Source organism: Hyaena hyaena, unplaced genomic scaffold (genome assembly GCF_003009895.1).
Source record: "Hyaena hyaena isolate Hyena2069 unplaced genomic scaffold, ASM300989v1 scaffold_260, whole genome shotgun sequence".
NCBI classification, from domain to species: Eukaryota; Metazoa; Chordata; class Mammalia; order Carnivora; family Hyaenidae; genus Hyaena; species Hyaena hyaena.
Window position 1 is genome coordinate 2,001,287 of NW_024080892.1, and position 24,102 is coordinate 2,025,388.

The following is a 24,102-nucleotide window of genomic DNA, read 5'->3' on the forward strand; positions in this document are numbered from 1 at the left end:
AACAGAACAGAAAAGAAGAAAGTAAGAAGATTCACTCTTCCACAATTAAAGCTTTCTCTATAGCGACAGTAATCAAGACAGGGTGGTATTCGTAAAGGAATACATACAGGTTAATGAATCAAAAGAGAGAACACCAAAATAGACCCACAAAAATATGTACAATGGCTTTTCAACAAAGGTACAAAAGCAATTCAATGAGGGTAAGATAACCTTTTCAACAACTACTGCTGAAGCAACTGGGCAGCTGTAGGCAAAAAGATGAATCTCAAACTGAACCTCATACTTACATAAAAATTAACTCAAAACTCATCAAACCTTAAATATAAGAGATAAAACCACAAAACTTTTAGAAAAAAAAGAAAATCTTTGGGACCTAGGACTAGATAAAGAGGCCGTATACTTAAGACCAAAAGTATAACTCATAAAAGAAAGCATTAGCCATAAATTAGACGGTCTCAAAATTAAAAATGGTTGCTCAGTGAAAGACCTTGTTAAGAGGTTAAAAAGACAAATCATAGACTAAGAGAAAATATTTGCAAACCACATAGCCAACAAAGAGCATTTACCTAGAATATACAAAGAACTCTCAAAACTTAAAAGTAGACAAACAAAGCATCTAATTAAAAAGTGAGCAGAAGGGGCACCTGGGTGGCTCCGTCGGTTAAGCATCTGACTTTAGCTCAGGTCATGATCACTGATTGGTGGGTTCAGGTCCCACGTTGGGCTCTGTGCTGACGGCTAGCTCAGAGCCTGGAGCCTGCTTCAGATTCTGTGTCTCCCTCTCTCTCTGACCCTCCCTTGCTCACGCTGCCTCTCTCTCTCTCAGAAATAAATAAAACATTAAAAATTTTTTTTTAAAAAGTGAGAAGAACAGACATTTCACTAAAGAGAATATACAGATACAAATAAGCAAAAGATATTCAACATTATAGCCATTAAGAAAATCAAAACTAAAAGCATAATCAGATAGCACTACACATCTATCATGTGAGTGACAGCTATATGCTAAAATAAAAAAATAGTGACAACACCAAATGCTGGTAAAGATGTGGAAAAATCAAATCATTCACACACCTCTGATGGGAATGTAAAATAGTACAGCCACTCTGGAAAAGAGTTTGGCAGTTTCTTTTAAAACAAAAAATGTACTAATACAACACAGCAATTTCTCGGGCATTTATTCCAGAAAAATTTATGTTCATGCAAAAATTGTCTACAAATGTTCATAGCAGCCTTTTCATAATAGTTCAAAGCTGGAAACAATCCAAATTTCTTACAGTGGTTACACTATGATATGATACATCCATACCATGGAATACTGCTCAGCAATAATAAGAAACAAAGTTGACAGACTCAATGACCTTCAGTGGACCTCAAGGAATTATGGTAGGTGGAAAAAGCCAATTTCAAAAATTTTTTAAATGTTTTATTTTTTTTGAGAGAGAGAGTGTGAGCAGGGGAGTGTCAGAGAGGGAGACACAGAATGAGAAACAGGCTCTAGCTGTCAGCACGGAGCCCGATGTGGGGCTCGAACCCACAAACCGCGAGATCATGACTTGAGCCAAAGTCGGACACTTAGCCAACTGAGCCACCCAGGCACCCCAGTAAAAGCCAATTTCAAAAGGTTATATACTATATGATTTTTCAGAGAGTGTTAATTACTTAGGACTCAGGGGTGGAGACAGGGACTACAAAGAAGTAGCACAAGACAGTCTTGTTATGGAATAGTTTTCTATCTTGATTGTGGTGGTAATTACATATTCTACATGTGATAGAATTGTATTGGACTATATACAAAACACACAAACACATATACAAATGAGTACATGTGTAACAAGTGAAATATAAATAAGCTTTGTGGTGTACCAATGTGAATTTCATGGTCTGGATATTTTAATTATACAAGATACCATTACTAACATTGCAGGAACAATAGTGAAAGGTGTATGTGACTTCCCTGAACATTTATTACAACTTCCTATGAATCTATAACAAAAGAGACAAAACAAATGTACAGACATAGTAACATTTATAAACTTGAGTATAGGTAACAAGAGACAATAAGATTTTCTGGCATCACTGGAAGTTATTTTAAATAATATTTTTGTTATTGATAAAAGAAATAAGGTGGTTCTTGCAGAATCAGTCTTGTGAAAGGCACTTAATCAAATTCCTCTTTTAGACTGAAGCTTCCTATTATTTTCCACATATTTAATGAAAAAAAATTCCCCTTCATTTTTAGGAAAAATAAATATCCAATTATGAATGTTAACTCATGTTACAAGTAAATCACAAAACAATGCGTGTGCATCTTTCTCAAAAAGACAAATTTTACAACACTGCAATTATAGGTAATAACTGTAAATCCTTGTTGGGAAAATTGTACCAGTTTGTCTTTTTAATATTACTTCTAGAAAAGAGGGGTCATGCTACAGGTGAAATAACAGGGATACATGTTTGATTACCACTGCTAATCATTTCTGCTCCAAGATAGTTTTAAAAAAACAGAAGACCAGAATAGCTTCATATTTGAGGGCAAAATCCTCTGCATCCATCCCTAATTGAGATGAGGAGAGTAAGAAGAAGAGGGATATTGTTAGCAGAGTAACAAAATCAATTTGGGCGATATCTGAGGTTGCATTATATTGTTTAGCCAGAAAATATGAATTCTTTGACTGAGTGGTATTTTGGCCTCTTAGTGTTCATCTTTTGCCTACTTTCTTATTTTACAAGAACCAAAATTAGGCCTAGTCTAGGAAAGTCCAATTTGGACAACCGATTACAGGTAAGAAGTTTAGAAGGGACTGACAGCATTATAAATGTGTGTTATTAAGATAGGTCCGGTTCAGAAGATCCAGGAAAGCCAGAGCAAAATGGATCCAAATGATAAAAGAGCCAAGGTAGTAAGAAGTGGCTAAGGAGGGCATTTAGCTCAGAAGAGGAGGAAATACAGAGAGACGAGGAGAGAACCCACAAAACACAGCACTTGGCTTCCTTGATATTTTCTAACAGCAGACTAAAGAAACTATTCTCGACATTAAAGTCCTAGGCAAACAGGAATAAAGCAGTGCTTCTGGCAATTCAAAACTCCCATTGCATAAAAGAAAAACATGAATTGCTGGCCAGAGTACAGCTCAACTAGGGAAAGGAAATTGAGAAAAGCATGTAGGTTGAGTTAAAGACAAGGTTTCATCAGACAGACAAAATCGCAATTGACAACTGTGTACACTGCAGGTTGATAATAGCAGTAAACAGATTTATTGTTCTGTAATTAGACATGGGATGGTATTTTTGAATATAAGTGTTAGGTTGACTAGGAATCTAAGAAATTATGTTATAAACCATGACCACTGTGACAAAAGAGAGAATTTTAACATGGCTGAATGCAGATAGGATTTTTAAACAAAAATTTCCCCCTTTTTATAACTGCATATGTAGTTAATGATAATGAACGAAGAGGCTAATACTTTTAAATAACAATTAGAACACAGGATTCAAGGAAGAGTTAATCATTACCTATAAAGTGGTAACTTTAATGAAAGATGATCAACATATAAATAGTAACACATTCTGTGATAATCTGTGACATTATTTGTAGAATTTTATTTAGAAAGAGAACACATTTATTCTCCACTTCAGTATTTTACAACTCCTATTTTAGCTATACAGCTATTTTTTAATATGTTGCTGGTGATTAAAAGAATAGGGCAAAGAAAAAACTAAGTGAGGTCAATACCTACACAACTGGAAAAATAAGCCTTGTCAAGCAGGACGAGGATGATATAGTTATATACTACATCATACACTTTCTTATCAGATGTTGGAAAACAATACAGAGCATTAAAGTGAGAGAGGTACAAGAGTGATATAAATATTTATGGAAGTACGTATTTAAAAAGAATCTAACCATCACAATTTTAAGAATCAAAAAGTCATATTCTACATGTGAATCTTATGAAGAGCAGTTATATCACAAAGAACAGTATATTCGGGGATATATTATATCTACAAATCTGTTTACAAATCCTCCTTTAATTTATGAATATCTTATACAAAACTGTCCTCTGTACTACCATACAGAGAAGAAGGCAGGCTCTCCCAGAAGCTCAAAAATTAAGGTTTTCTTCCTGGATGTTTTAAATGACACTGTGTTCCTTCTGCACCACAGATAGCAAATGCCCACAGAAAAAATCCATTTTAAGTGATTTAATACTGCAGAGTTAAGTCTGGGTTGAGTGTTCACTATTATAATTTGTACATAATTTATATGATAAAAACCACTGTGACTGCACCATGTTCTGATTTTAAAAACAAGTCTTAAGATATAATCTGCATAAGCTGATTTATACTTTTTTTTTAAACGAAATTATTTATTTATTTAGAGAGAGAGAGAGAGACAGAGAGACAGACAGACAGACAGAGGGAGAGAAGGGTAGGGGCAGAGACAGAGAGGGAGAGAGAGAGAATCCCAAGCAAGCTCTGCCCTGTCAGCAAAGAGGCCAATACAGGGTTTGAACTTACAGACCACAAGATCATAACTGAGCCCAAATCAAGAGTCTGTTGCTTAACCAACTGGGCCATCGAGGTGCCCCTAGACTCTCCTTTTTCTTAGTGTCATCTGGATATTATTCTACATGCACTGCACACTGGATTTTAAGGAGAAAACGATCTGAGAAAGATTCTAGGTTTATTTATTTTGAGACAGAGAATGAATGCAAGCTGGGGACGGGGAGAGAGAGAATCCCAAGCAGACTCTATGCTCAGTGCAGACCCCAACATGATTCTCAAGACCAGACTGATACCAAGAGTTGACACTTAACCAACTTAGCCACCCAGGTGTCCCTGATGTACCATTTTAAAGAGATCAATCTGGCTGCTGTGGAGGGAGGCGATGGAGGTTCCAAGAGACAAAGTCATATGCCAACTAGGAGGCTTTGCAATGGTGTAGGCAAAAGATTAGAGTGAACACGATCAGGGGTAGTGGCAGAAAGGAAAGAAATAGAGACAATAAGAAACAGGACTTGCTTATATTAGCTGTGATTATTAGAGACAGAGAAGCATCAGGAAGAGACTCACTAAATTTTTGGTTTTAGGTACTGGGATGACTAGAGGTATCATTTACTGAAAGGGGATAACAAGAGAAGGAATAGCTTTTTGTTCTGGGAAGGTGGGTTAGCTTAGGGGAAGACCAAAATTTTATTGATTTGATTTGACTTATTTTATTTTATTTTAGAAAGAGAATGAGTGAACGGGGGAGAAGGGCAGAGGGGAGGAGAGAGACAGAGAAAGAGACTCTAAAGCAGGCTCCACACTCAGTGCAGAGCCCAACACAGGGCTTGCTTCCATGTCCCTGGGATTATGACCTGAGCCATCAAGAGCTACATGCTCAACCGTCTGAGCCACCCAGGTACGCCAGATTATTTTTTTGGACACCCAAAAATATGTGTCAAGTAGGTGATTAGTTGAATGCATATCTCTTTGGAAGGGTCAAGCCCAGAGATGTAAATTGGAAGATAGTCGCACCAGTCTCCCAAATAAGCAGGGACTCTGGTTTTTTGTTTTGTTTTGTTTTGTTTTTTAAATGCCATACCTAAAAGAATGCCTGGAACAGTATTTGGCAAGTAGCAAGGGGTCTAAAAAATATCTGTTGGGTAAATAAATGAGTAGACATAAAAATGGTACTTAAAGTTATAGGGTGGTATGAGCTTACCTAGAGATTGTAGATAGAACTCTTAAAGGTTAAACCCACACACGGGAGTGCAGGGTGGGGGAAGACAGTGAACAGAGGGGGAGGAGGAGGGTTTCGGCAAAGGAGACTGAAGAATAAAGGGTAGTGAAACAGGAGGAAAACCAGGAGGCTATTCTATGAAAGATGCTAATATAAAAGATGCTTAAAGAAAAGTGGTTACCTGTACCAGATGCTGCTGAGGTGATGTAAGATGAGGACAAAGACACAAAAACAATATCACTGATGGTTCTGACAAGGGTTAGGGAATATAATCCATTCTAATAGCAAAGAAGGTAGTACAGGTACAGATGCATATAGACTGAAAGATTTTGTCATGGGAAAAAGAGAAAGTTCCCAATAGCTCCTATTTTCTCAAGGTATTATGAAACAAATGTCAGCCAATAAATGCTAGGATGGAATTGCAATGACATGGATGAAGCTAGAGTATTATGTTAAGTGAAATAAGTCAGTCAGAGAAAGAAGTACAGTTTCAGAAGGCACTGAAAAGGGTAATATATATATATTTATTTTGGTGGTCTTCAAATCAGTTTGGGGAAAATATTTACAAATTTAAATAAACAAGTATATTTGACATAAAATTGGGTTATTTATATAGATATAAATGTGGAGAGAGATATTTAATATATACATAAATATGGAGGGGGAGAAGAAAGAGAGATACATAGAGAGAGAGACAGAGAGAGGCAGAAAGAGAGAGAATGCCAAGCAGTCTCTGCAATGGCAATGCACAGCCGACCTCCGTACTCAAATCCATAAACCATGAAATCATGACCTGAGCTGAAACTAAGAGTTGGATACTTAATTGACTGAGTCACCCAGGTGCCCCAAAGATACAATTTTACCTGCTTTTTAATGGCATAATTTTCACCATCTTCAGCTTTCATTTTTTCAATCTTTTCTTCTTGTTGTTTTGCTTCTTTTTCATACATCATTTTTTCTTTGACCAATCTATAAATAAACCAAAAATGTTCCCAAGAATTAACTTTCTCTCTAGCAAACAGACCACAGGAAACAAAGAAACTGTGTAAATATAAAAACATGCTTAAAATAGCAAAGTATCTGTACTAGATGGGGTGGAGGAAAGGAAGGAAAGAAAAATACTTTAGCCATAGATATAGTAAGTCTGATCCTCAGGCCTGTGATATTCTATACCTGTCTGAAGCAAGTGCAACCTTCAAAACATAAAATTCTTAAATTTTTTATTAAAAACGTTTCACTATAATAATTGTATTTATAATGTAAAACACACTCAAAATTATTACTACTAGTATTTCTGTCTTGCTTTATTATTAATATATGTTTTCCAAACTTTTATACATGTACTTGAAACAACATAATGGGTAAAGCTCAGCTTACTGGAAAAAAAAATCAGTATACCACATTCCAAATCTGAAACAAAGAAAGACAACAATAAACTTGTTTAACAAGTATTTACTATGTACTTAATTTTATGCCAGACATTCCTTGTGTGAGGGACTGGGGTAGATAGTTTAGACATGGATAGATATAGAAAAATCTATAGATAAATAGACTTTTATAGATAAATAGTGGAAACAAATATTTATTTACTAAAGAAAGGGTATTGATAAAGATCAGGAGATTTTTTTAACAATAAATTGGAATAGAGAAATACAAAGTTCTACTGATTATTCCTCAGATAACCAAAATGCAATTAACAACAGCTCAATCTCTTGTAATCCTGATTAATAAAAGTTTTAATGTAAAACAAAAATGTAGTTCAAGAAAACACTAACATTCGGGTATACACAATATCTAAAGCAGAATAAAAAGCTTTCACAGTGCATATACATTAAAAGCAGATTTCTCCATCTGGTTTGCTTACTTATTTCTACATCTATGTTGATGGGATGGAATTTAAAAATCATATTAGAGCTTGGCTTTTGTTTAATCATTTGCAATGAAGATTTTTAAGTGTATTTCAAAATATTTAATTTTCCTAATAGGTCTTTATGTAAGTTTGGAAATCTAAAAAAAATTGTTCTTTTAAATCAGATTTTAAATTTGGATTTGCATCACCACATAAACTACAAATTAAATATTAAAACACTAAAAATGATCCAGTTTGGAATTTCGAGGTGTGCAAGCAAGGCTCATCTTGTCTTTCATGATCTTGTGTTCCTGACATAGATAAAAGAAAATATAACAAAATGATAACAATATTTACAGTAAAGTATTACATGGCCTTCATATCCTCATTTTGAGGGTGAAAAATTTCATAGTGAAAAAACTAAAGTACAAAATAGATACAAAATACAAAATTTCATGTTACAATGAATATAAACTACAGAAGATACTAAAAAAAAAAACAAATAATAAAGGACACTTGGGAAAGTACTATTTGTGGTTACCTGAGGAGAAAATCCCTAATGATTTGGGGTAGGGGAATTCAGCTGGGAGTTAAATTTTTTTTGAGTTCTTACATTTGAGTTTATTCTTCACTTGACTTTTAAAATATCCCTAAAGGTGAATATTAATACAAAAGCAATAGTAAGTAGTGAGCTACAATTACTACAGTCCTTCACTCATTCACTACTGCATATAAAATGCCAACAGTCAGTGGTATTCACTGGCCTCATTATGAGGTCTGACACTGAACATCACCCTTAGGCTGATGTTCATCTTCCTCCTCTGCTTCTCCATTGTAAACCACCCAGGCGCCCCTCAATTTTGAATAATTTTAAAGTCTGCTAATTATTCCTTTAGCAGTATTTTCTAAATTTTCTGGAATAAAGCAAAATTCAATTAGGACACCAAACTATATTTAATAGTTTTAAATCTCTAAACAATACTCTTTTGCAAGTTTTGCAAATGCTATTAGTTAAAATAAGAAGTACAAATATAAAGTCATCATTTATTATATTTTAAAGACATAATTAACTGAAAATATTTTCCATTATTGTTATAAACCCATACTCAGAGAAACATCAATTTCAAAATCTCATCACTTTCAGTAGTTAGACAAATAAATGTATGACAGGAAACTACAAAACTAAGAGCAAGAGAAATGGATAGATATAAGGGGAAACTAAGGAATGAAAATCATTAGTGTAGTGATAATCAACAAAAATAACTTAAACTATTTAATTATCTAAATGTGATAACATGATCTTAAACATGTAGTCCAGTGTTTTCCAAATGACTTCAAGGTATGTGAATGGTCAAATAAGTTTTAAAAACACTGCTTGCTGAATTTTACAGATTTTGAATATGTATTTGCATGTTAAAAGGTCTTAAGAAGTCTTGTAGTAAGGAAATCAGTATAATTTTGTGGAAAAAAAAAAAAAAGACTTTTCTCCACTCAACATTCTCCAGAACCAAGTTTGAGAAGTACATTTAGGAAATCTGTACACTACACATATTTGCATACAACACATTTATACATACTGTTCATAAAATTCTTTTTTTTTTTTTTTTTAATGTTTTATTTATTTTTAGGAGAGAGAGAGAGACAGACAGCGTGAGCAGGGGAGGGTCAGAGAGAGAGGGAGTCACAGGCTGAAACAGGCTCCAGGCTCTGAGCTGGCAGTCAGCACAGAGCCCGACGCGGGGCTCGAACCCACGAACTGCGAGATCATGACCCAAGCGAAAGTCGGACGCTTAACCGACTAAGCCACCCAGGCGCCCCTGTTCATAAAATTCTAAGTAGAATAAAAGTTTTGGGTAAATCAAGAATTTAGAGACCTTGAAATTAAAAAAGTTTTAGCTTAATTTGTCTTGATTTTATAGTTTTTCTTACTGTAAATAAGATTGTCATAGTTATAACCAAACTTCTACTATGAGCCATTTAATAACAGTCCCATACCAAGCTAAGGATACAGATGATAGGCCAATACAATTAATGGTGGTAATAAACTACAATAAGCTGACATTTAGAAAAACACTGTTATGGATATTTTCAAACAAAAAATCTAGAGAAAATAGCATAATAAATCCCATGTATTCTTCACTGAGCCTTCACAATTAATATTCTGACAGTCGTGTTTCATGTATCCCTTGCCACTTATTTATGTATTTACTTATTAGTATTTGCAGCTATTTTATCTTTGGTTTGATTTTTGAGGTTAAAGCCTGTGATTTCTATCCTACCTCCTCACCTTACACCAACCATATACAAAAATTAATACAAAACGGATCAAAGATCTAAAAGGGTAAAATAATGTAACTTTTACTTTTTAAATTTCTTTTTGAGAGAGAGAAAGAGAGAGAGAGAGAGAGAGTGTGAGTAGGGGAGGGGCAGAGAGAGGGAGACACAAAACCTGAAGCAGGCTCCAGGCTCTGAGCTGTCAGCACAGAGCCCAATGCAGGGCTCAAACCCACAAGCCATGAGATCATGACCTGAGCTGAAGTTGGAGGCTTAATGGCCTGAGCCAGCCAGGCGTCCCGTAAAAATCCTGTGACTTTCAGAAGAAAACATTAGGGATAAATCTTGTTTTTAGGGGTAAACCTTGATGACTTTGTGACTTTTTAGATATAATACCAAAACCATAAGAAACAGAAAATAAATTAGCTTTTGTCAAACTTAAAAACTTTTGTGCTCTGAAGAACACTATTAGGAATGTGGAAAAGACAAGAGAATGGGAGAAAATATTTGGAAATCATATATTGGATAAGAAATTTGTATCCAGAATATATAAGAACTCCTATAATTCAATAATAAAAAAGACAAATAACCCAATTAAAAAAATCAGTAAAGAGAATCTGCATAGTATACATATGCCCAATAAGCACATGAAAAGATGCTCAACATCATTAGTCTTCAGGGAAATGTACATCAAAATTACAGTAAGATATCACTTCATATTCATTAAGATGACTATAATTAAAAAGGAAGAAAAACAATCAGATAGCAAGAAGTGTTGCTGACAAGGATGTGGAAAAATTGAAACTGTCAAATACTAATGGTAGGAATGCAAATTGGTACAGCTGCTTTGGAAGTTTGGTCATTCCTCAAAAAGTTAAACATAGAGTTACCATATATATCAGTAATTCCATTCCTAAGTGTCTACCCAAGAGAAAAGAAAACATATGTCCACATAAAACTTGTACTTGAATGTTCACTGCAGCATTATGCATAATAGGCAAAATGTGAAAACAACTCAAAAGTCTATCAACCAGTAAATGGACAAATAAAACATGATATACTCATACAATGGAATATTTAATGATAAAAAGGAAATGAAGCACTGATTTATGCTATAACATGGATGAACTTTGAAAACATGCTAAGTAAAAACAGAAAAACAGAAAAGACCACATGTTTATATGATTCTATTTACAGGATATATCTGGAATAGGCAGGTCTATAGAGACAGAAAGATTAGTAGTTGACTAGGATGAGAAAGGATGTGGGAAAAACTGGGAGTGTAACTGCTAAAGGGTCAGGGTTTTTTTTCCCCCCAGGTGATGAAATGTTCTAAAAATAACTGTGGGGACAGCTATACAACTCTATGAATATACTAAAACCAAATGAACAGTATACTTTACATGGGTAATTTGTATGGTATGTAAATTATATCTCAATAAAGCTATTTACAAAAAGAAAAAAAAGAGCTGCTACAACCACAAAGTTAGCTGCAAGTATGTACTCACTGGATACACTCAAGCTTAGCATTATGACATTATGATGTGAACATCATGTATACAAATGTGCATTTGACTTATAGTTTAAAACTGCATTAATAGCAGTTTTCAGTATTGAGATAAAAACATCCTCTGAGATTACAGATTTCAAAGCGAGACCAGTAATGGGCATCAATATTGATACTTTTCAAGGAGCTCCTTTTACACAGTTAAACAAACTTGCTGGGACAGAGATGGCAAGTTAGTTGCCAGTCTGTTTAAATGACTCTGAAAGAAGCTTTTGATTCACAATGTTAAAAACAATTAAAAAAATGAAAACAGATTTGTTGCCATATTAAACAACTACGAGACATAATTTAACTTACATATAAGTCTGGATTTCTTTTGAATGTTTTTTGTCAGGGAACACTGGGGCTGCTTTCCCTCTACTCTATAGACAGGAGCTAAGTAGTGGCTACTGTTTTTGTTTGTTTGTTTGTTTGTTTGTTTGTTTTTTTACACGAGCCATATGCTTTTCACTTTGCCTCAACTCACACAGCTTCCAGTTTCCCAAACATTCACCTCATCCCTGTAAGAAAATTAGTTTGGAATCTTTGCTGGAGTAACTTACATATCATCAATTTGACAGTGTTATTACTGTTTTAATTATTTTGATAGCATCATGATTTTATTCAGAATATCAAGGATACTGAGAAACCACTGGGATTAGCAATGAGATTTTCACTATTCCTAAACCTAGGTTACTAAATTCTCCTAATAAATAAAAGTAGCGGACATGGAATGGACATTCAATTAACATCCTGTAATTCAAAGTCTTAGAACAAGGGTTGGCCAACTATGGCAAATGAGCCAAATTTGGCCTGCCACTTGTTTTAGTATGGTCTGAGGGCTATGAATGGTTTTTAAAGGCTTTAAAAAATACTTGTAATACTAAATTTCATATATTTAAAAGGTTAAAAAATTTAAAAAAATATTTTTGACACATAAAAATCACGTAGAATTCAAATTTCATTGTCCAGTCACACTCATTCATCTGTGTCTCCTGTAACTACCTTCATGCAATGATAGTGGAGATGAGTAGTTGCAATAGAAATGTATTTATGTATAGAATTATGTATAGCCCACAAAGCCCATATATATAAAATATATACTATCTGTTCCTTTACCAAAAAGGGTTACTGACCCCTGACTTAGAAGACCTCTACTTAATTCCATCCAACCTTTGACTATCTTAGGGTTTACCACACAATACTGAAGCCGGTTTATTAGCTGGTCTTATGTTTCTTGAAGACAGGATTAGGAGAAATTCTTGACCTTTATACATAGTAAGCACTCAATGTTTGTTAAAGGAGTAAAAAGCTGAATATAAAAATCTCACTATTGTCTTTTAACATTTTCTTTTTTTAAAATAAAAAAAAAAATTTTATTTTTGAGAGAGAGTGTGAGTAGCGGAGGGTCAGAGAGAGGGGGAGACACAGAATCTGAAACAGACTCCAGGCTCTGAGCTGGCAGCACAGAGCCTGACATGGGGCTCAAACTTACGAACTGGGAGATCATGACCTAAGCCAAAGCCGGATGCTCAACCAACGGAGCCACCCCGGTGCCCCAACATTTTCAACTTAAAGAGATGTACAAAACAATTCTAAAGCTAACAAAAGTGATTCACAAAACTTGAGAAATGAGAAAAAATATGATTTTTGAGAAAGTATGCAAAAAAAGAGATGGATACCATGCTTAGGGCCACAGACAATTTTGGTTGATAAACCAAGTCATTCTGTTTCATTGTGCTTATCTACAGAAAATAGCAGCAACAACCCCAGCAAAATGGAAGAGACTCTTAATTACATACCACATTTGACAAGTAAAGGTGCTAAAATATTTGCATGGCTATTGGCAGATCGAAATTTAAAAAAGTAAAGTTTTTGTTTAAAAAGCCCTATTTTGTGAAAAGGCTCAGGAAGCAAGTTATTGAACAGCAAAGGTACTGCCCTGGAAAAAGAAAAAAAAAAATCACAGTGAAAAACACAGTAATGCTCACATATAAAATTACAGTGAATAAAATGGTAAGGGGCAAGATGCAGTAGGAGAAATTGAAAAGGTTCCACTCTCAGACAGAAGAAATCAATGTATTAATGAAAAGTCACATGATATGATATAGAGTATACAACTTTAACTTCACCAGATAGTATCAAATTGTTTTCCAAAGTAGTTGTATCAATTGATACTCACCCTGCACTGTATGAGAAATAGCCTAGTGCTCCCTGGCATCCTGATGAACAACTGGAATTGTCTCAATTATTAAATTTCTGAACAATAAGAATGTGAAATGGTATTATATTAGAGTCTGAAATATTAATTTCCCTAATAACTTAGGTTACCTATGTTTATTAAAACAGTAGACTCTGAGGCACCTGGGTGGCTCAGTCGGTTGAGCGTCCAACTTCAGCTCAGGTCATGATGTCACAGTTCGTGGGTTTGAGCTGCACATCGGGCTCTGTGCTGACTGCTCAGAGGCCGGAGCCAGCTTCTGATTCTGTATGTCCCTCCCTCTCTGCCTCTCCCCTGCTCATGATCTGTCTTTCTCTGTCTCTCAAAAATAAATAAATGTTAAAAAAATTTTTTTTAAAAAAGACTCTGGGTAAGTATTTGCTAAATTACTAAATGAATAGCTTCTGGCTCTTTTCTCTTCCTTTCGGGAAGGCTAAGATTTAGTAAGAAAGCTTAACTCAAGTATATATTCACAGTTTTTAAATTTGTTACTAAAGTATTTTTCTGTAAATATTTATATGTTCCTATATAGAAATACATGAAAAATTATAAAAAATTAAAATTAAAAAAATTCAATCTCATTGCTTAAATACTACTGATCCAAAATGCACATACTTCTGAAACCCAAAAAGGATTAGGAAAAAGGAAATTTAAAAATTAAGTTTGGCACAAATTGATTTGGCAGCAAAATGTAACCTCAACTGACATGAAATTATAAACTTTATGTATCCGACTTAATGTGAATAGTCCCATGTTTCACTGCAGAAATATTAACGTGCTTGATTACAGAGTACTTCTTTAGATGTTATGAAAACATATATTACTGTTCAAAAATCTAAAAAAATCTGGAATGCAGGAATGCATATGTGTCCAAGGGTTTCATAAGGGATTATGGATCCGTATTAACATTTAAAAATATATATATTTATATTGAGAAAGTGCGTATAAGCAGGGGAATGGGGGAGAGAAAAGGAGAGAGACAAGCAGGTTCCTTGCTGTCAGCACAGAACCCAATGTGGGGTTCAAATCCAGGAACTGTGAAATCATGACCTAAGAAGAAACCTAGAGGTAGACGCTTAATGAACTAATAAGCCACCTAGGCACTCCTATATTAACATTTTTTAAACTTTCCATAGTCCTTTTCTTTTAAACACATGTGTAAAAATTTACATGTGTGTGTTTATAAATAAATAATTGGGATAATGTAACATTTTCTATCTTCTTTTACTGAGGTATAGTTGAAACACATTGTTACACTACTTTCCAGTATACAACATTAATGATTCAACAAGTTTCTAACTTATGCTAAGCTCAATGTATCATTTTCAATATTACTAAACATTCTTTGAAAAACATAGCTGTTAGTGCTCGCTTCAGCAGCACATATATGAAAACTGGAACGATACAGAGAAGATTAGCATGGCCCCTGCGCAAGGATGACACGCAAATTCGTGAAGCGTTCCATATTTTAAAAAAAAGAAAAGAAAACATAGTTGTTAGTGGCTACATACCATCTTCAAAGTATGAGAGCTTAAAAAATTATTATTTTTTTGGACACTGAGGCCATTCCCATAATATAAATAATACTGTAATGAACATCTTGACTCCTAATTCTATGGATGTATATTTTATTACATAGTATTTAAAATACATAGTGTGCCTGATAAGAAATTAGACCACATCCTTTTCCAATAAGCCAGTGATCATTTACTAAAAGAATACTTCCTTTTCCTACTGATGTGATAAGCCACCTTTGCCATTCATTATTACTAGTAATAAACAAAATACAAATATTATAGCAATCTATCTTATTTTAGCCTAGTTGTATTTCATTTTAGTCAAAGAAAATAGTATGCCAGATTTCACTGTTTAACTATCAATAAACCTATCAAACCTTAAAGAGATAAAATTAAAAAGAGAAAAATATGGAAAAAGGCACATCCAGGGAAAAGAAGATAAATACGATAATGGGAGTTGTAGATAGTACAGAAAAAAGGATAAGAATTTTTTTTTCTTAAATAGTTTATTGTCAAGTTGATTTCCATATAACACCCAGTGCTCATCCCCACAAGTGCCCTCCTCCATGCCCATCACCCCCCTTCCCCTCTCTCCCACCCCCATCAGTCCTCCGTTTGTTCTCAACATTCAAGAGTCTCTCATGGTTTGCCTCCCTCCCTCTCCCCAACTATTTTTCCCCTTCTCCTCCCCCATGGTCCTCCGTTAAGTTCCTCCTAATCCACCTATACATGCAAACATATGGTATCTGTCCTTCTCTGCCTGACTTATTTCACTCAGCATAAGTTCCATCCATGTTGCTACAAATGGCTAGATTTCATTCCTTCTCATTGCCGTAAGAATTTTTTTTTTAAATAAAATTTCCCAGATGGAGAAAAACAGTTAAAGATAAGTGTCAACTAGAATCAATGAAAAAAACCGTATTTCATTTACACTGTTGAAAATTTCCAGAGATCCAAGAAAAAGAAAGCTTTTAAAGAGAAGAAAAAAGAGAGATTGACATTATATTTCACATTAATAAGACCAGGTACCAGAAGACAACAGAGCAATCCCTTCAAAGTTCTCAGAAAAAAATGATTTATAACCTGGATTTATAACTGTAATTTTAAGGGAAAAATTCACTGACTCATTTAGCAACGATTTACTGAGGGGTTGCCATGTGCCAGGCATGATTTTATGTACCAAGGATGTAGCTAGTAAACAAAACTACAAGAATCTCTGCCCTATAACACTTTTTAGTGAGGAAATAGAAGAAATAAATAAGCAAAATATATAGCATGCTAGAACATGATACGTGCTTTAAGAAAAAAAGCAGTAAAGAAGGATTTGCAATTTAAAATAGCATGGTCAGAGAAGGCCTTTTTGAGAAGAAGTTATGTGAGTTAAGATCTGAAAAAGTAAATAAGTAATTTGGATAGGTGATGAAATAAGACATAGGCCAAGGGAATACTTTTTACTTCTATAAAAATGCAGAAAGTCTAAATGAGAATCTTAGTGTGGAATTTTATAAGAGCATCTTTAAGAATTAGAGGGATGGAACAGATTATTTTTTAATTTTACTTTTTTAGAATTTATTTATTTTTGAGAGAGAGACAGAGAGAGCAAGCATGGGAGGGGCAGAGAGAGTGGGAGAGAGAGAATCCCAAGTAGGCTACACACTGTCAGCACGGAGCCTGATGCAGGGCTCAAACCCACGAACTGTGAGATCATGATCTGAACTGAAAATTAGAATCAGATGCTAAACAGACTGAGACACTCAGGCCTCCCTGGAATAGATGCTAAGGGAAAGGTACAAAGAGTTAGAAGACAGAAGAAAAGTCATGTTCTATCACTCCCCACCCCGTTTTAAATCATATATTTAAAATGATATATAACCTATTTATTCATTTTCAACTTTTAAAATAGACCTATCAGCAAAATATCTTTCCCCACTTGTCTAAATATTAAATTTGTTTTTAATATTTGTTTAAAAGCTAAGGAATGTCTATTTTTTCCTCATAAAAACCATGATGTAAGTGATGACTAAGATGACCCTTGACCAGCCAATTAAACTTTAGCATTTCATAAAAGTTATATGAACACCCGTGTAATCAATTTCCTGTATTAAAACCCTGTTTGAGATCCCTAGCATGATTTCCATTTTCTTGATTGAAACAGTTCTCCTCTACTGACATAGCTAATAACAAGTTTTTCTGTTCCTGAAGAAACAAATAATGCTTTTGAGATGTTTATTGTATGAGACATGAGGAAAAAAAAAAACTTTTATCAAGTGCCTACTATGAACAGAGCTTTTATTGCATTAAACATTTAGAGTTCTATTAAATATCATCTCCATTTTAAAGTCTCTTGTTAATTATCTCTCCCTACAATGTTTTTAAAAGTCTTTAGATAATGAGAACTTAACCAGGATCAATATTTCAGAAATGAATAAAATACAAACTACATTATTTCATGTAACTTTGATAAAAAATGGTAATGTTAATGAAAATTAAGCAGAAGAAACACAGCAATGTTTTTGAAAACAGTTAGGTTGGATGAAGGACTTTTGACGTTTTAGCATTTCCAACGGCCATCAACAAATCTGGTTTTCCCAAAACTAGCCCTATGGTAAAATTCAACAGTTACAACTCAAGAAGTGATAGTTACAACAATGGCATACCACAAAATATAGAACAGATTTAGGCAAAAGCTTGAATCATTTAAGATAAGCTAAAATTAAACTAGGATGATAAAAGCTGTTCATAGTGATCATTTACTATGGGCCAGATATTGTGTCAAAGTGGGCTGCATGCATTATGTCACTTAATCCTCAAAGCAACCTTTTAAAATAGGTACCATTATTATTCCCACTTTAGTAATAACTAATCTGCCATTCACAGAGTTTGTCCAAGTTCTCATAGCTGTTAAGTGTCCCAGAGCTGTTTTATTTCAAAGTTATCTGTCTTAGCTATTACTTACACACTTTTTAATTTGTTTTAAAATTTATTTAATTTCTAGTTAGTTAACATAGAGTGTAGTAATGGTTTCAGGAGTAGAACCCAGTGATTGATCACTTACATATAAGACCCAGTGTGCATCCCAACAAATGGCCTCCCTAATATCTATCACCCATTTATTTATTTATTTATTTTTTTACAAATAGTTTATTGTCAAATTAGTTTCCACATAACACTCAGTGCTCATCCCCACAAGTCTATCACCCATTTAGCCCATCCGCCCACACACTTCCCCTCCAGCAACCCTCAGTTTGTTCTCTGTATTTAAGAGTCTCTATGGTTTGCCTATCTGTCTTTATCTTATTTTTCTTTCCCTTCTCCTATATTCATCTGCTGTGTTTCTTAAATTCCACATGAGTGAAATAATCTGATATTAGTCCTTCTCTGATTGACTTATTTCACTTAGCATAATACACTCTAGTTCCATCCATGTTGTTGCAAATGGCAGGAGTTCATTCTTTTTGATCATCAAGTAGTTTTCCATTTTAATCCATTCATCAGCCAATGGACATTTGGGCTCTTTCCATAATTCGGCTATTGTTGATATCATTACTACAAACACTGGTGTGCATGTGCTCCTTTGAATCAGCATTTTTGTATTCTTTGGGTAAGGATAGTGCAGTGCAACTGCTAGGTCATAGGGTAGTACTATTTTTAATTTTTTGAGGAACCTCCATACTGTTTTCCAGAGTGGCTGCACCAGTTTGCATTCCCACCAACAATGCAAAAGGATTTCCCTTTCTCTGCACACTTGCCAGCATCTCGTTTCCTGAGTTGTTAATGTTAGCCATTCTGACAGGTGTGAGGTGGTATCTCATTGTGGTTTTGATTTGTATTTCTCTGATGATGAGTGACATTGAGCATTTTTCCATATGTCTGTTGGCCATCTGGATGTCTTCTTTGGAAAAGTATCTATTCATGTCTTTTGCCCATTACTTCACTGGATTATTTGTTTTTTGGGTGTTGAGTTTGATAAGTTCTTTATAGATTTTGGATACTGACCCTTTATCCGATATGTCATTTGCAAATATCTTCTCCCCCTCCATCAGTTGTCTTTTAGGTTTGTTGATTGTTTCCTGTGCTGTGCAAAAAGCTTTTTATCTAGATGAGGTCCCAACAGTTCATTTTGGCTTTTATTTCCTTTGCTTTGGGAGATGTGTCTAGTAAGAAGTTGCTGCAGCCAAGGTCAAAGAGGTTATTGCCTGTTTTCTCCTCTATGAATCTGATGGTTTCCTGTCTTACATTTAGGTCTTTCATCTATTTTGAATTTATTTTGTGTATGTGTAAGAATGAGGTCCAGTTTCACACTTCTCCATGTCACTGCCCAGTTTTCTCAGCACCATTTGCTAAAGAGACTCTTTCCCAATGGATACTCTTTATTGCTTTGTCAAAGATTAGTTGGCCATACATGTGCGGGTCCATTTCTGGGTGCTCTTTTCTGTTCCACTGATCTATGTGTCTGTTTTTGTGCCTGTTGTAGTTGAGCTCATTATAACTTTTTAAAATGTGTCTAAGCATTTGAATGCATAAAGAAAAGTTAAAATGGGCTCAACTGCAACAGGCACTATTTGTTGCCTATCCAACAGCCACTTCTTGCCAACAGAATCTAATTTTGTTTATGATCATCCAAGCAGGTCATGACCTTTAAAAAGAAAGAAGCCAATCATACCCTCTGCCAAGTGATAGCTTAGGCATGTGTAAATGACCCATTTGTGGCCATAGCTACATAAAGACCATCTGTTTGGGGACTTCTGAGAAGGTTGCCATTCTTCATAAATGCATTATAAGTAGATATAATTTCAATTTCTCCCTGAGACATCACCACCTGTGACACCTGACACTTGTGACAGTACTATGGGATCAAGAGGAGATCCAGCCTAAAAGGACAGGTCACTCTGGAATGTTAGAGAACTTGAATTTCTGATGAAACTACTGAATTAACCAAATCTGAAACACGCTTCCTCTAATTTCTTTGTTGTATGAGATGATGAATATCCTTACTGTTTAAGACACATATATAGCTTGATTTTCTATTACTCTGAAGCTAAAAGCATCTCAAGTGAAACAGTCATTAATAGCAGAAGAATGTTCTACAGGTATGAAATAATGTTTTCTTACTTTGGATTAGTTCATTCTGAACTGATAAATCACTCAGAATTGAGATACCTCATTTTTTCTTCTCAAATACAAATAAATATGAAAAAGATAAAGAGGAAATTACCTATACAATACTTTTATGTTTTATGTTTTATACTGTTTTAACAAATAATCCATGTAACTTTTTTTTGCAAAAGTCTGTATTTCACACTTAAAACTAAACCTGTATAAAACTTTAAAAATTTGTGCTTATTTTTAATAATCATGATGGTTTTTGGAGGCTAATATCCACAAAAATATCACATTTTCAATTTACAAAGTACTTCTACAATTTACAGGATACTGGATATTAAATAGTAAACTATCAATGCCCCTAAACAATAACTTACAGGAGAGTGGGTATTAGATAGTTCAAAATTAAAAGTCTACAAACTATAATGGGGGGTAAGATGTTTAATGGTGCTGCAAAGGAAACAATATGGCACCAGGGAAACTGTATGTACTTACAACTGAGAGCTCAATAACTTTTCATCAAATGAATTTAATATCTGTATTTTTCCCAGTGAAGAGGGGAAAAATATTCAAGATTACAAAAGAAGTTATATACATGACTTAACAAGTAAAGCAACACGTTTTTCTACTAAACACACCAGAAGAAAGCAGTATATAGAAATTAAAGTAAAAGACTATAGTTAGAGTGAATTTTAGGCTTTTGAAAACTAAGGGTATAGGAATCAGACACCAGGCACACAGCAGAAATACAAAAGGATACGAGAACAAAAATACCAGAGAGATGCAGGAAGAAAAAACTCTACTCATCTGGGAAAATGCAAGTGGGCTGCAAATTAGGCTTAGCCCCTTGATTAAGAATTCTCATTAGTACCTTAGTAAGAAAGAACTGTAGTCTGGCATCAGAATCTGATGATTTAATACTTATGGTCTAAATAAGTATTATTTTCTATATAGTAAAATGTATGTAGTAAGGTTTAGGTGAGTTTTAGTGACTCCCTACTTTTGAGGTCACTATAAAGTCCCAAGTGAGATTTCCACAAATTTCAACCAATTAGTATAGTCAAAATTTTGGGGATCTGTAAAATGAAGGAAGAACATGTTACAGTATTGTCTTAATATCAGAGTAGGTTGAAATTCTGTCTACTTCTACATTTGATAGTGAATACCCATACGAATGAATATATGCTTCCTTCTCAGCACCCATGAGAGTGTGAACCTCATAGGTATGTTTACTGAATGGACCCACAGTTACCCTGAGAGGTAAGCAGGCAGCCATCTCCATTTCCAAATGGGAAACTGTGATTCAAAGAGGTGAAATGACTCACCTAATGACAGCTTGCCAGGCAATAGTGAAATTAGGATTTGAAAACATGACTTCTAACTTCAAATGTCAATACTAACATATCATACCATCTTACGTTTGAAGTAAAACAATAAAGCAATTTTCAAAATTTACATTTCTTTTATCTGTTCCCAAAGTAAAATCGTTCCACGGTTCAAATATGAATAGCACAAGAGAGTACAAAGTAAAAAGGCAACCCACCACCCACACCCTAATCTCAGCAGCTCAGTTCTCATCACTGGAAGCAACACGTTATCAATTTCTTGTATATCTAAATGGAAGAAATTAAATGTTTAACTTATGGTATTTGTTACCTTATCATCTCCCAGTACCCTTCAGTTAATCTCCTAAACTGGAGATGGTTCAAGTTATATTCACTGCTCAAAGAGAACATACACTTGAATAATTTAATTTTAATAAATAAGATGGGACATTCTTTAAATAGCTAAAATGATGCATGACAAATACAAAATGAATGCCACCATTTTCTTTGCAATATTATAAATCTCAGGGACTAATAAACTAATAAACCTTAGAAATTAATAATACAAAAACACAAATGCAGACTATTTCACTACTCTCTGAACTGTACCTTACAGGTGTTGAGGTATCAGTGAGACTGAAAAGTATGTACTAATGAAGAGACTAAAGATACTCAAAAGCTTCAAGTATGTATGAAAAAAGCAATAGTGCCTCCCATACTGCTTCGTCTCCATACAAAAGCCTCTGACAGTTTTAATTATTACCTAAAAATCACAAATCTCTCTGTACACTTGATTTTTTTTCTTCTGTCCAGACCCATATCTCTGTCTTAATAACATCTCTGTTTAGAGATCCCACCAGCAACTAACTGAACCAAGTTGAAAACTAAGCTTATCAATATCCCATTCTAAAATGATACCCTTTTCCCCAACTTGAGCTATCAACATCAGAATCTAACCAGCACTAGATAAAGTAGCCTTGGCTTGCAAGCTCAATAAGAGCCAAGAGTATGATGCAGCTACAGAAGAAACCAAACCAAACAAAGCCCAGCCATTTCTTTAAAAAAAATTTTTTTTAATGTTTTTATTTATTTCTAGGTGAGAAAGAGAGACAGTGTGAGCAGGAGAGGGTCAGAGAGAAAGGGAGTCACAGACTGAAACAGGCTCCAGGCTCTGAGCTGGCTGTCAGCACAGAGCCCGACGCGGGCCTCGAACCCACGAACCGCGAGATCATGACCTAAGCGAAAGTCGGACGCTTAACTGACTAAGCCACCCAGGCGCCCCTAGCCATTTCAATCTTAGATGTGTTAAAAGGAGAAAACTGAAAACATGGTAGGTAAACATTACTACATTAGAAGCATGGTATTGGAACTATCATTATTCATAATTTACTTCTTTTTTATTTTTAAAGCTTATTTATTTTTGAGAGAGAGTCTAAGTGCAGGGTGGGGGACAGGTGGGGGGAGGGTAGAGGATCCAAAGCAGCTAATGCAGGGCTCAAACTCACAAACCATGAGATCACGACCTTACCCAAAGTTAGATGCTTGGCTGACTGAGCCACCTAGGTGCTCCTATTCATAATTTACTTCTAAATTTGTTATACATAATTTAGACCTAAAAGGTATTTGAGGCATCATCTGAAGAAGGACCCTGACAAACTACAGTATTAACAGAGGATACCCAACACTGTCATTCTGTTCTGTGAGATAGCTCAGCTTGCCTACACCATTCAGATAGTTGATGAACTATATAGTTACTCTAAATTAATACAGGTTATCAAAACCAAAATGAGCAAAGAAAATATCATTTAATGCAAATGACTTCAGCTGATCCACAACTATGACTTCTCATAAATAAGCTAACATCACTTAGAATATCTGAATTTTATCAAATTATAAAATAGGCCCAATTTAATGATACTTTACTACAATAATTATTCTTGGTGATCCATTAACTCAAGTTATTTGTGGAATTACTAATGAGAACATTTGGGAGCTAAATCAGAGATATTTTAGTTGTAGAGCTCTAGGACGCAGAGAAAAACTCAAGACTTTGGGATTAGGAGCATTATACACAGGTACTCTGATATGTAATGTAGTTTTTCAGTTTGTTGTACTAAGATCTGTTCATTAGGTCAAAATGGATCAAGAAGAAACAAAGATTTCTCCTGTGTTTATACAACTGATACTGAAGTCTTATTTAAGCCCCTTATAAGAGAAGAAGGATAAAATAATTATTAACTAATAATCATTTCCATTCAGAAAATATGTAAGAGTTGAAACCAATTTTCATACTATATTCCTATCTAGAGGTATACATGTATAGTAACTTGGTACACGCTGAAGAGCCCACTTCAAATGTAGATTTATTTTGTACTTCACCATGTTTAAATCATGTTTTTCATACAAGCCATATTTTTTAAGTCTTTACTCAAATAGTATTTGGTGATACTTGATATAGACCTATATATGATACAATTTTAACAGCCAGCAAACCTGGTTTTAAAATTCAGTATAGTGGGGCTCCTGGGTGGCTCAGTTG

At 34.6% G+C, this 24,102-nt stretch overlaps 1 protein-coding gene and 1 non-coding gene across 2 annotated transcripts in view; one reads left to right on the forward strand and one right to left on the reverse strand.

The window, feature by feature from the left end:
- The window catches only part of TBCA (tubulin folding cofactor A), a 67,673-nt gene that overhangs the window by 8,312 nt on the left and 35,259 nt on the right, over nt 1–24,102 (reverse strand). Inside the window, exon 2 of the mRNA XM_039245572.1 lies at nt 6,592–6,697. Coding sequence (XP_039101503.1) covers nt 6,592–6,697 — 106 coding nt within the window. The remainder of the gene's footprint in view (nt 1–6,591; nt 6,698–24,102) is intronic.
- On the forward strand, nt 14,983–15,089 carry LOC120240743. The gene has a single exon (XR_005530713.1). It is a non-coding gene; the product is annotated as a U6 spliceosomal RNA (small nuclear RNA).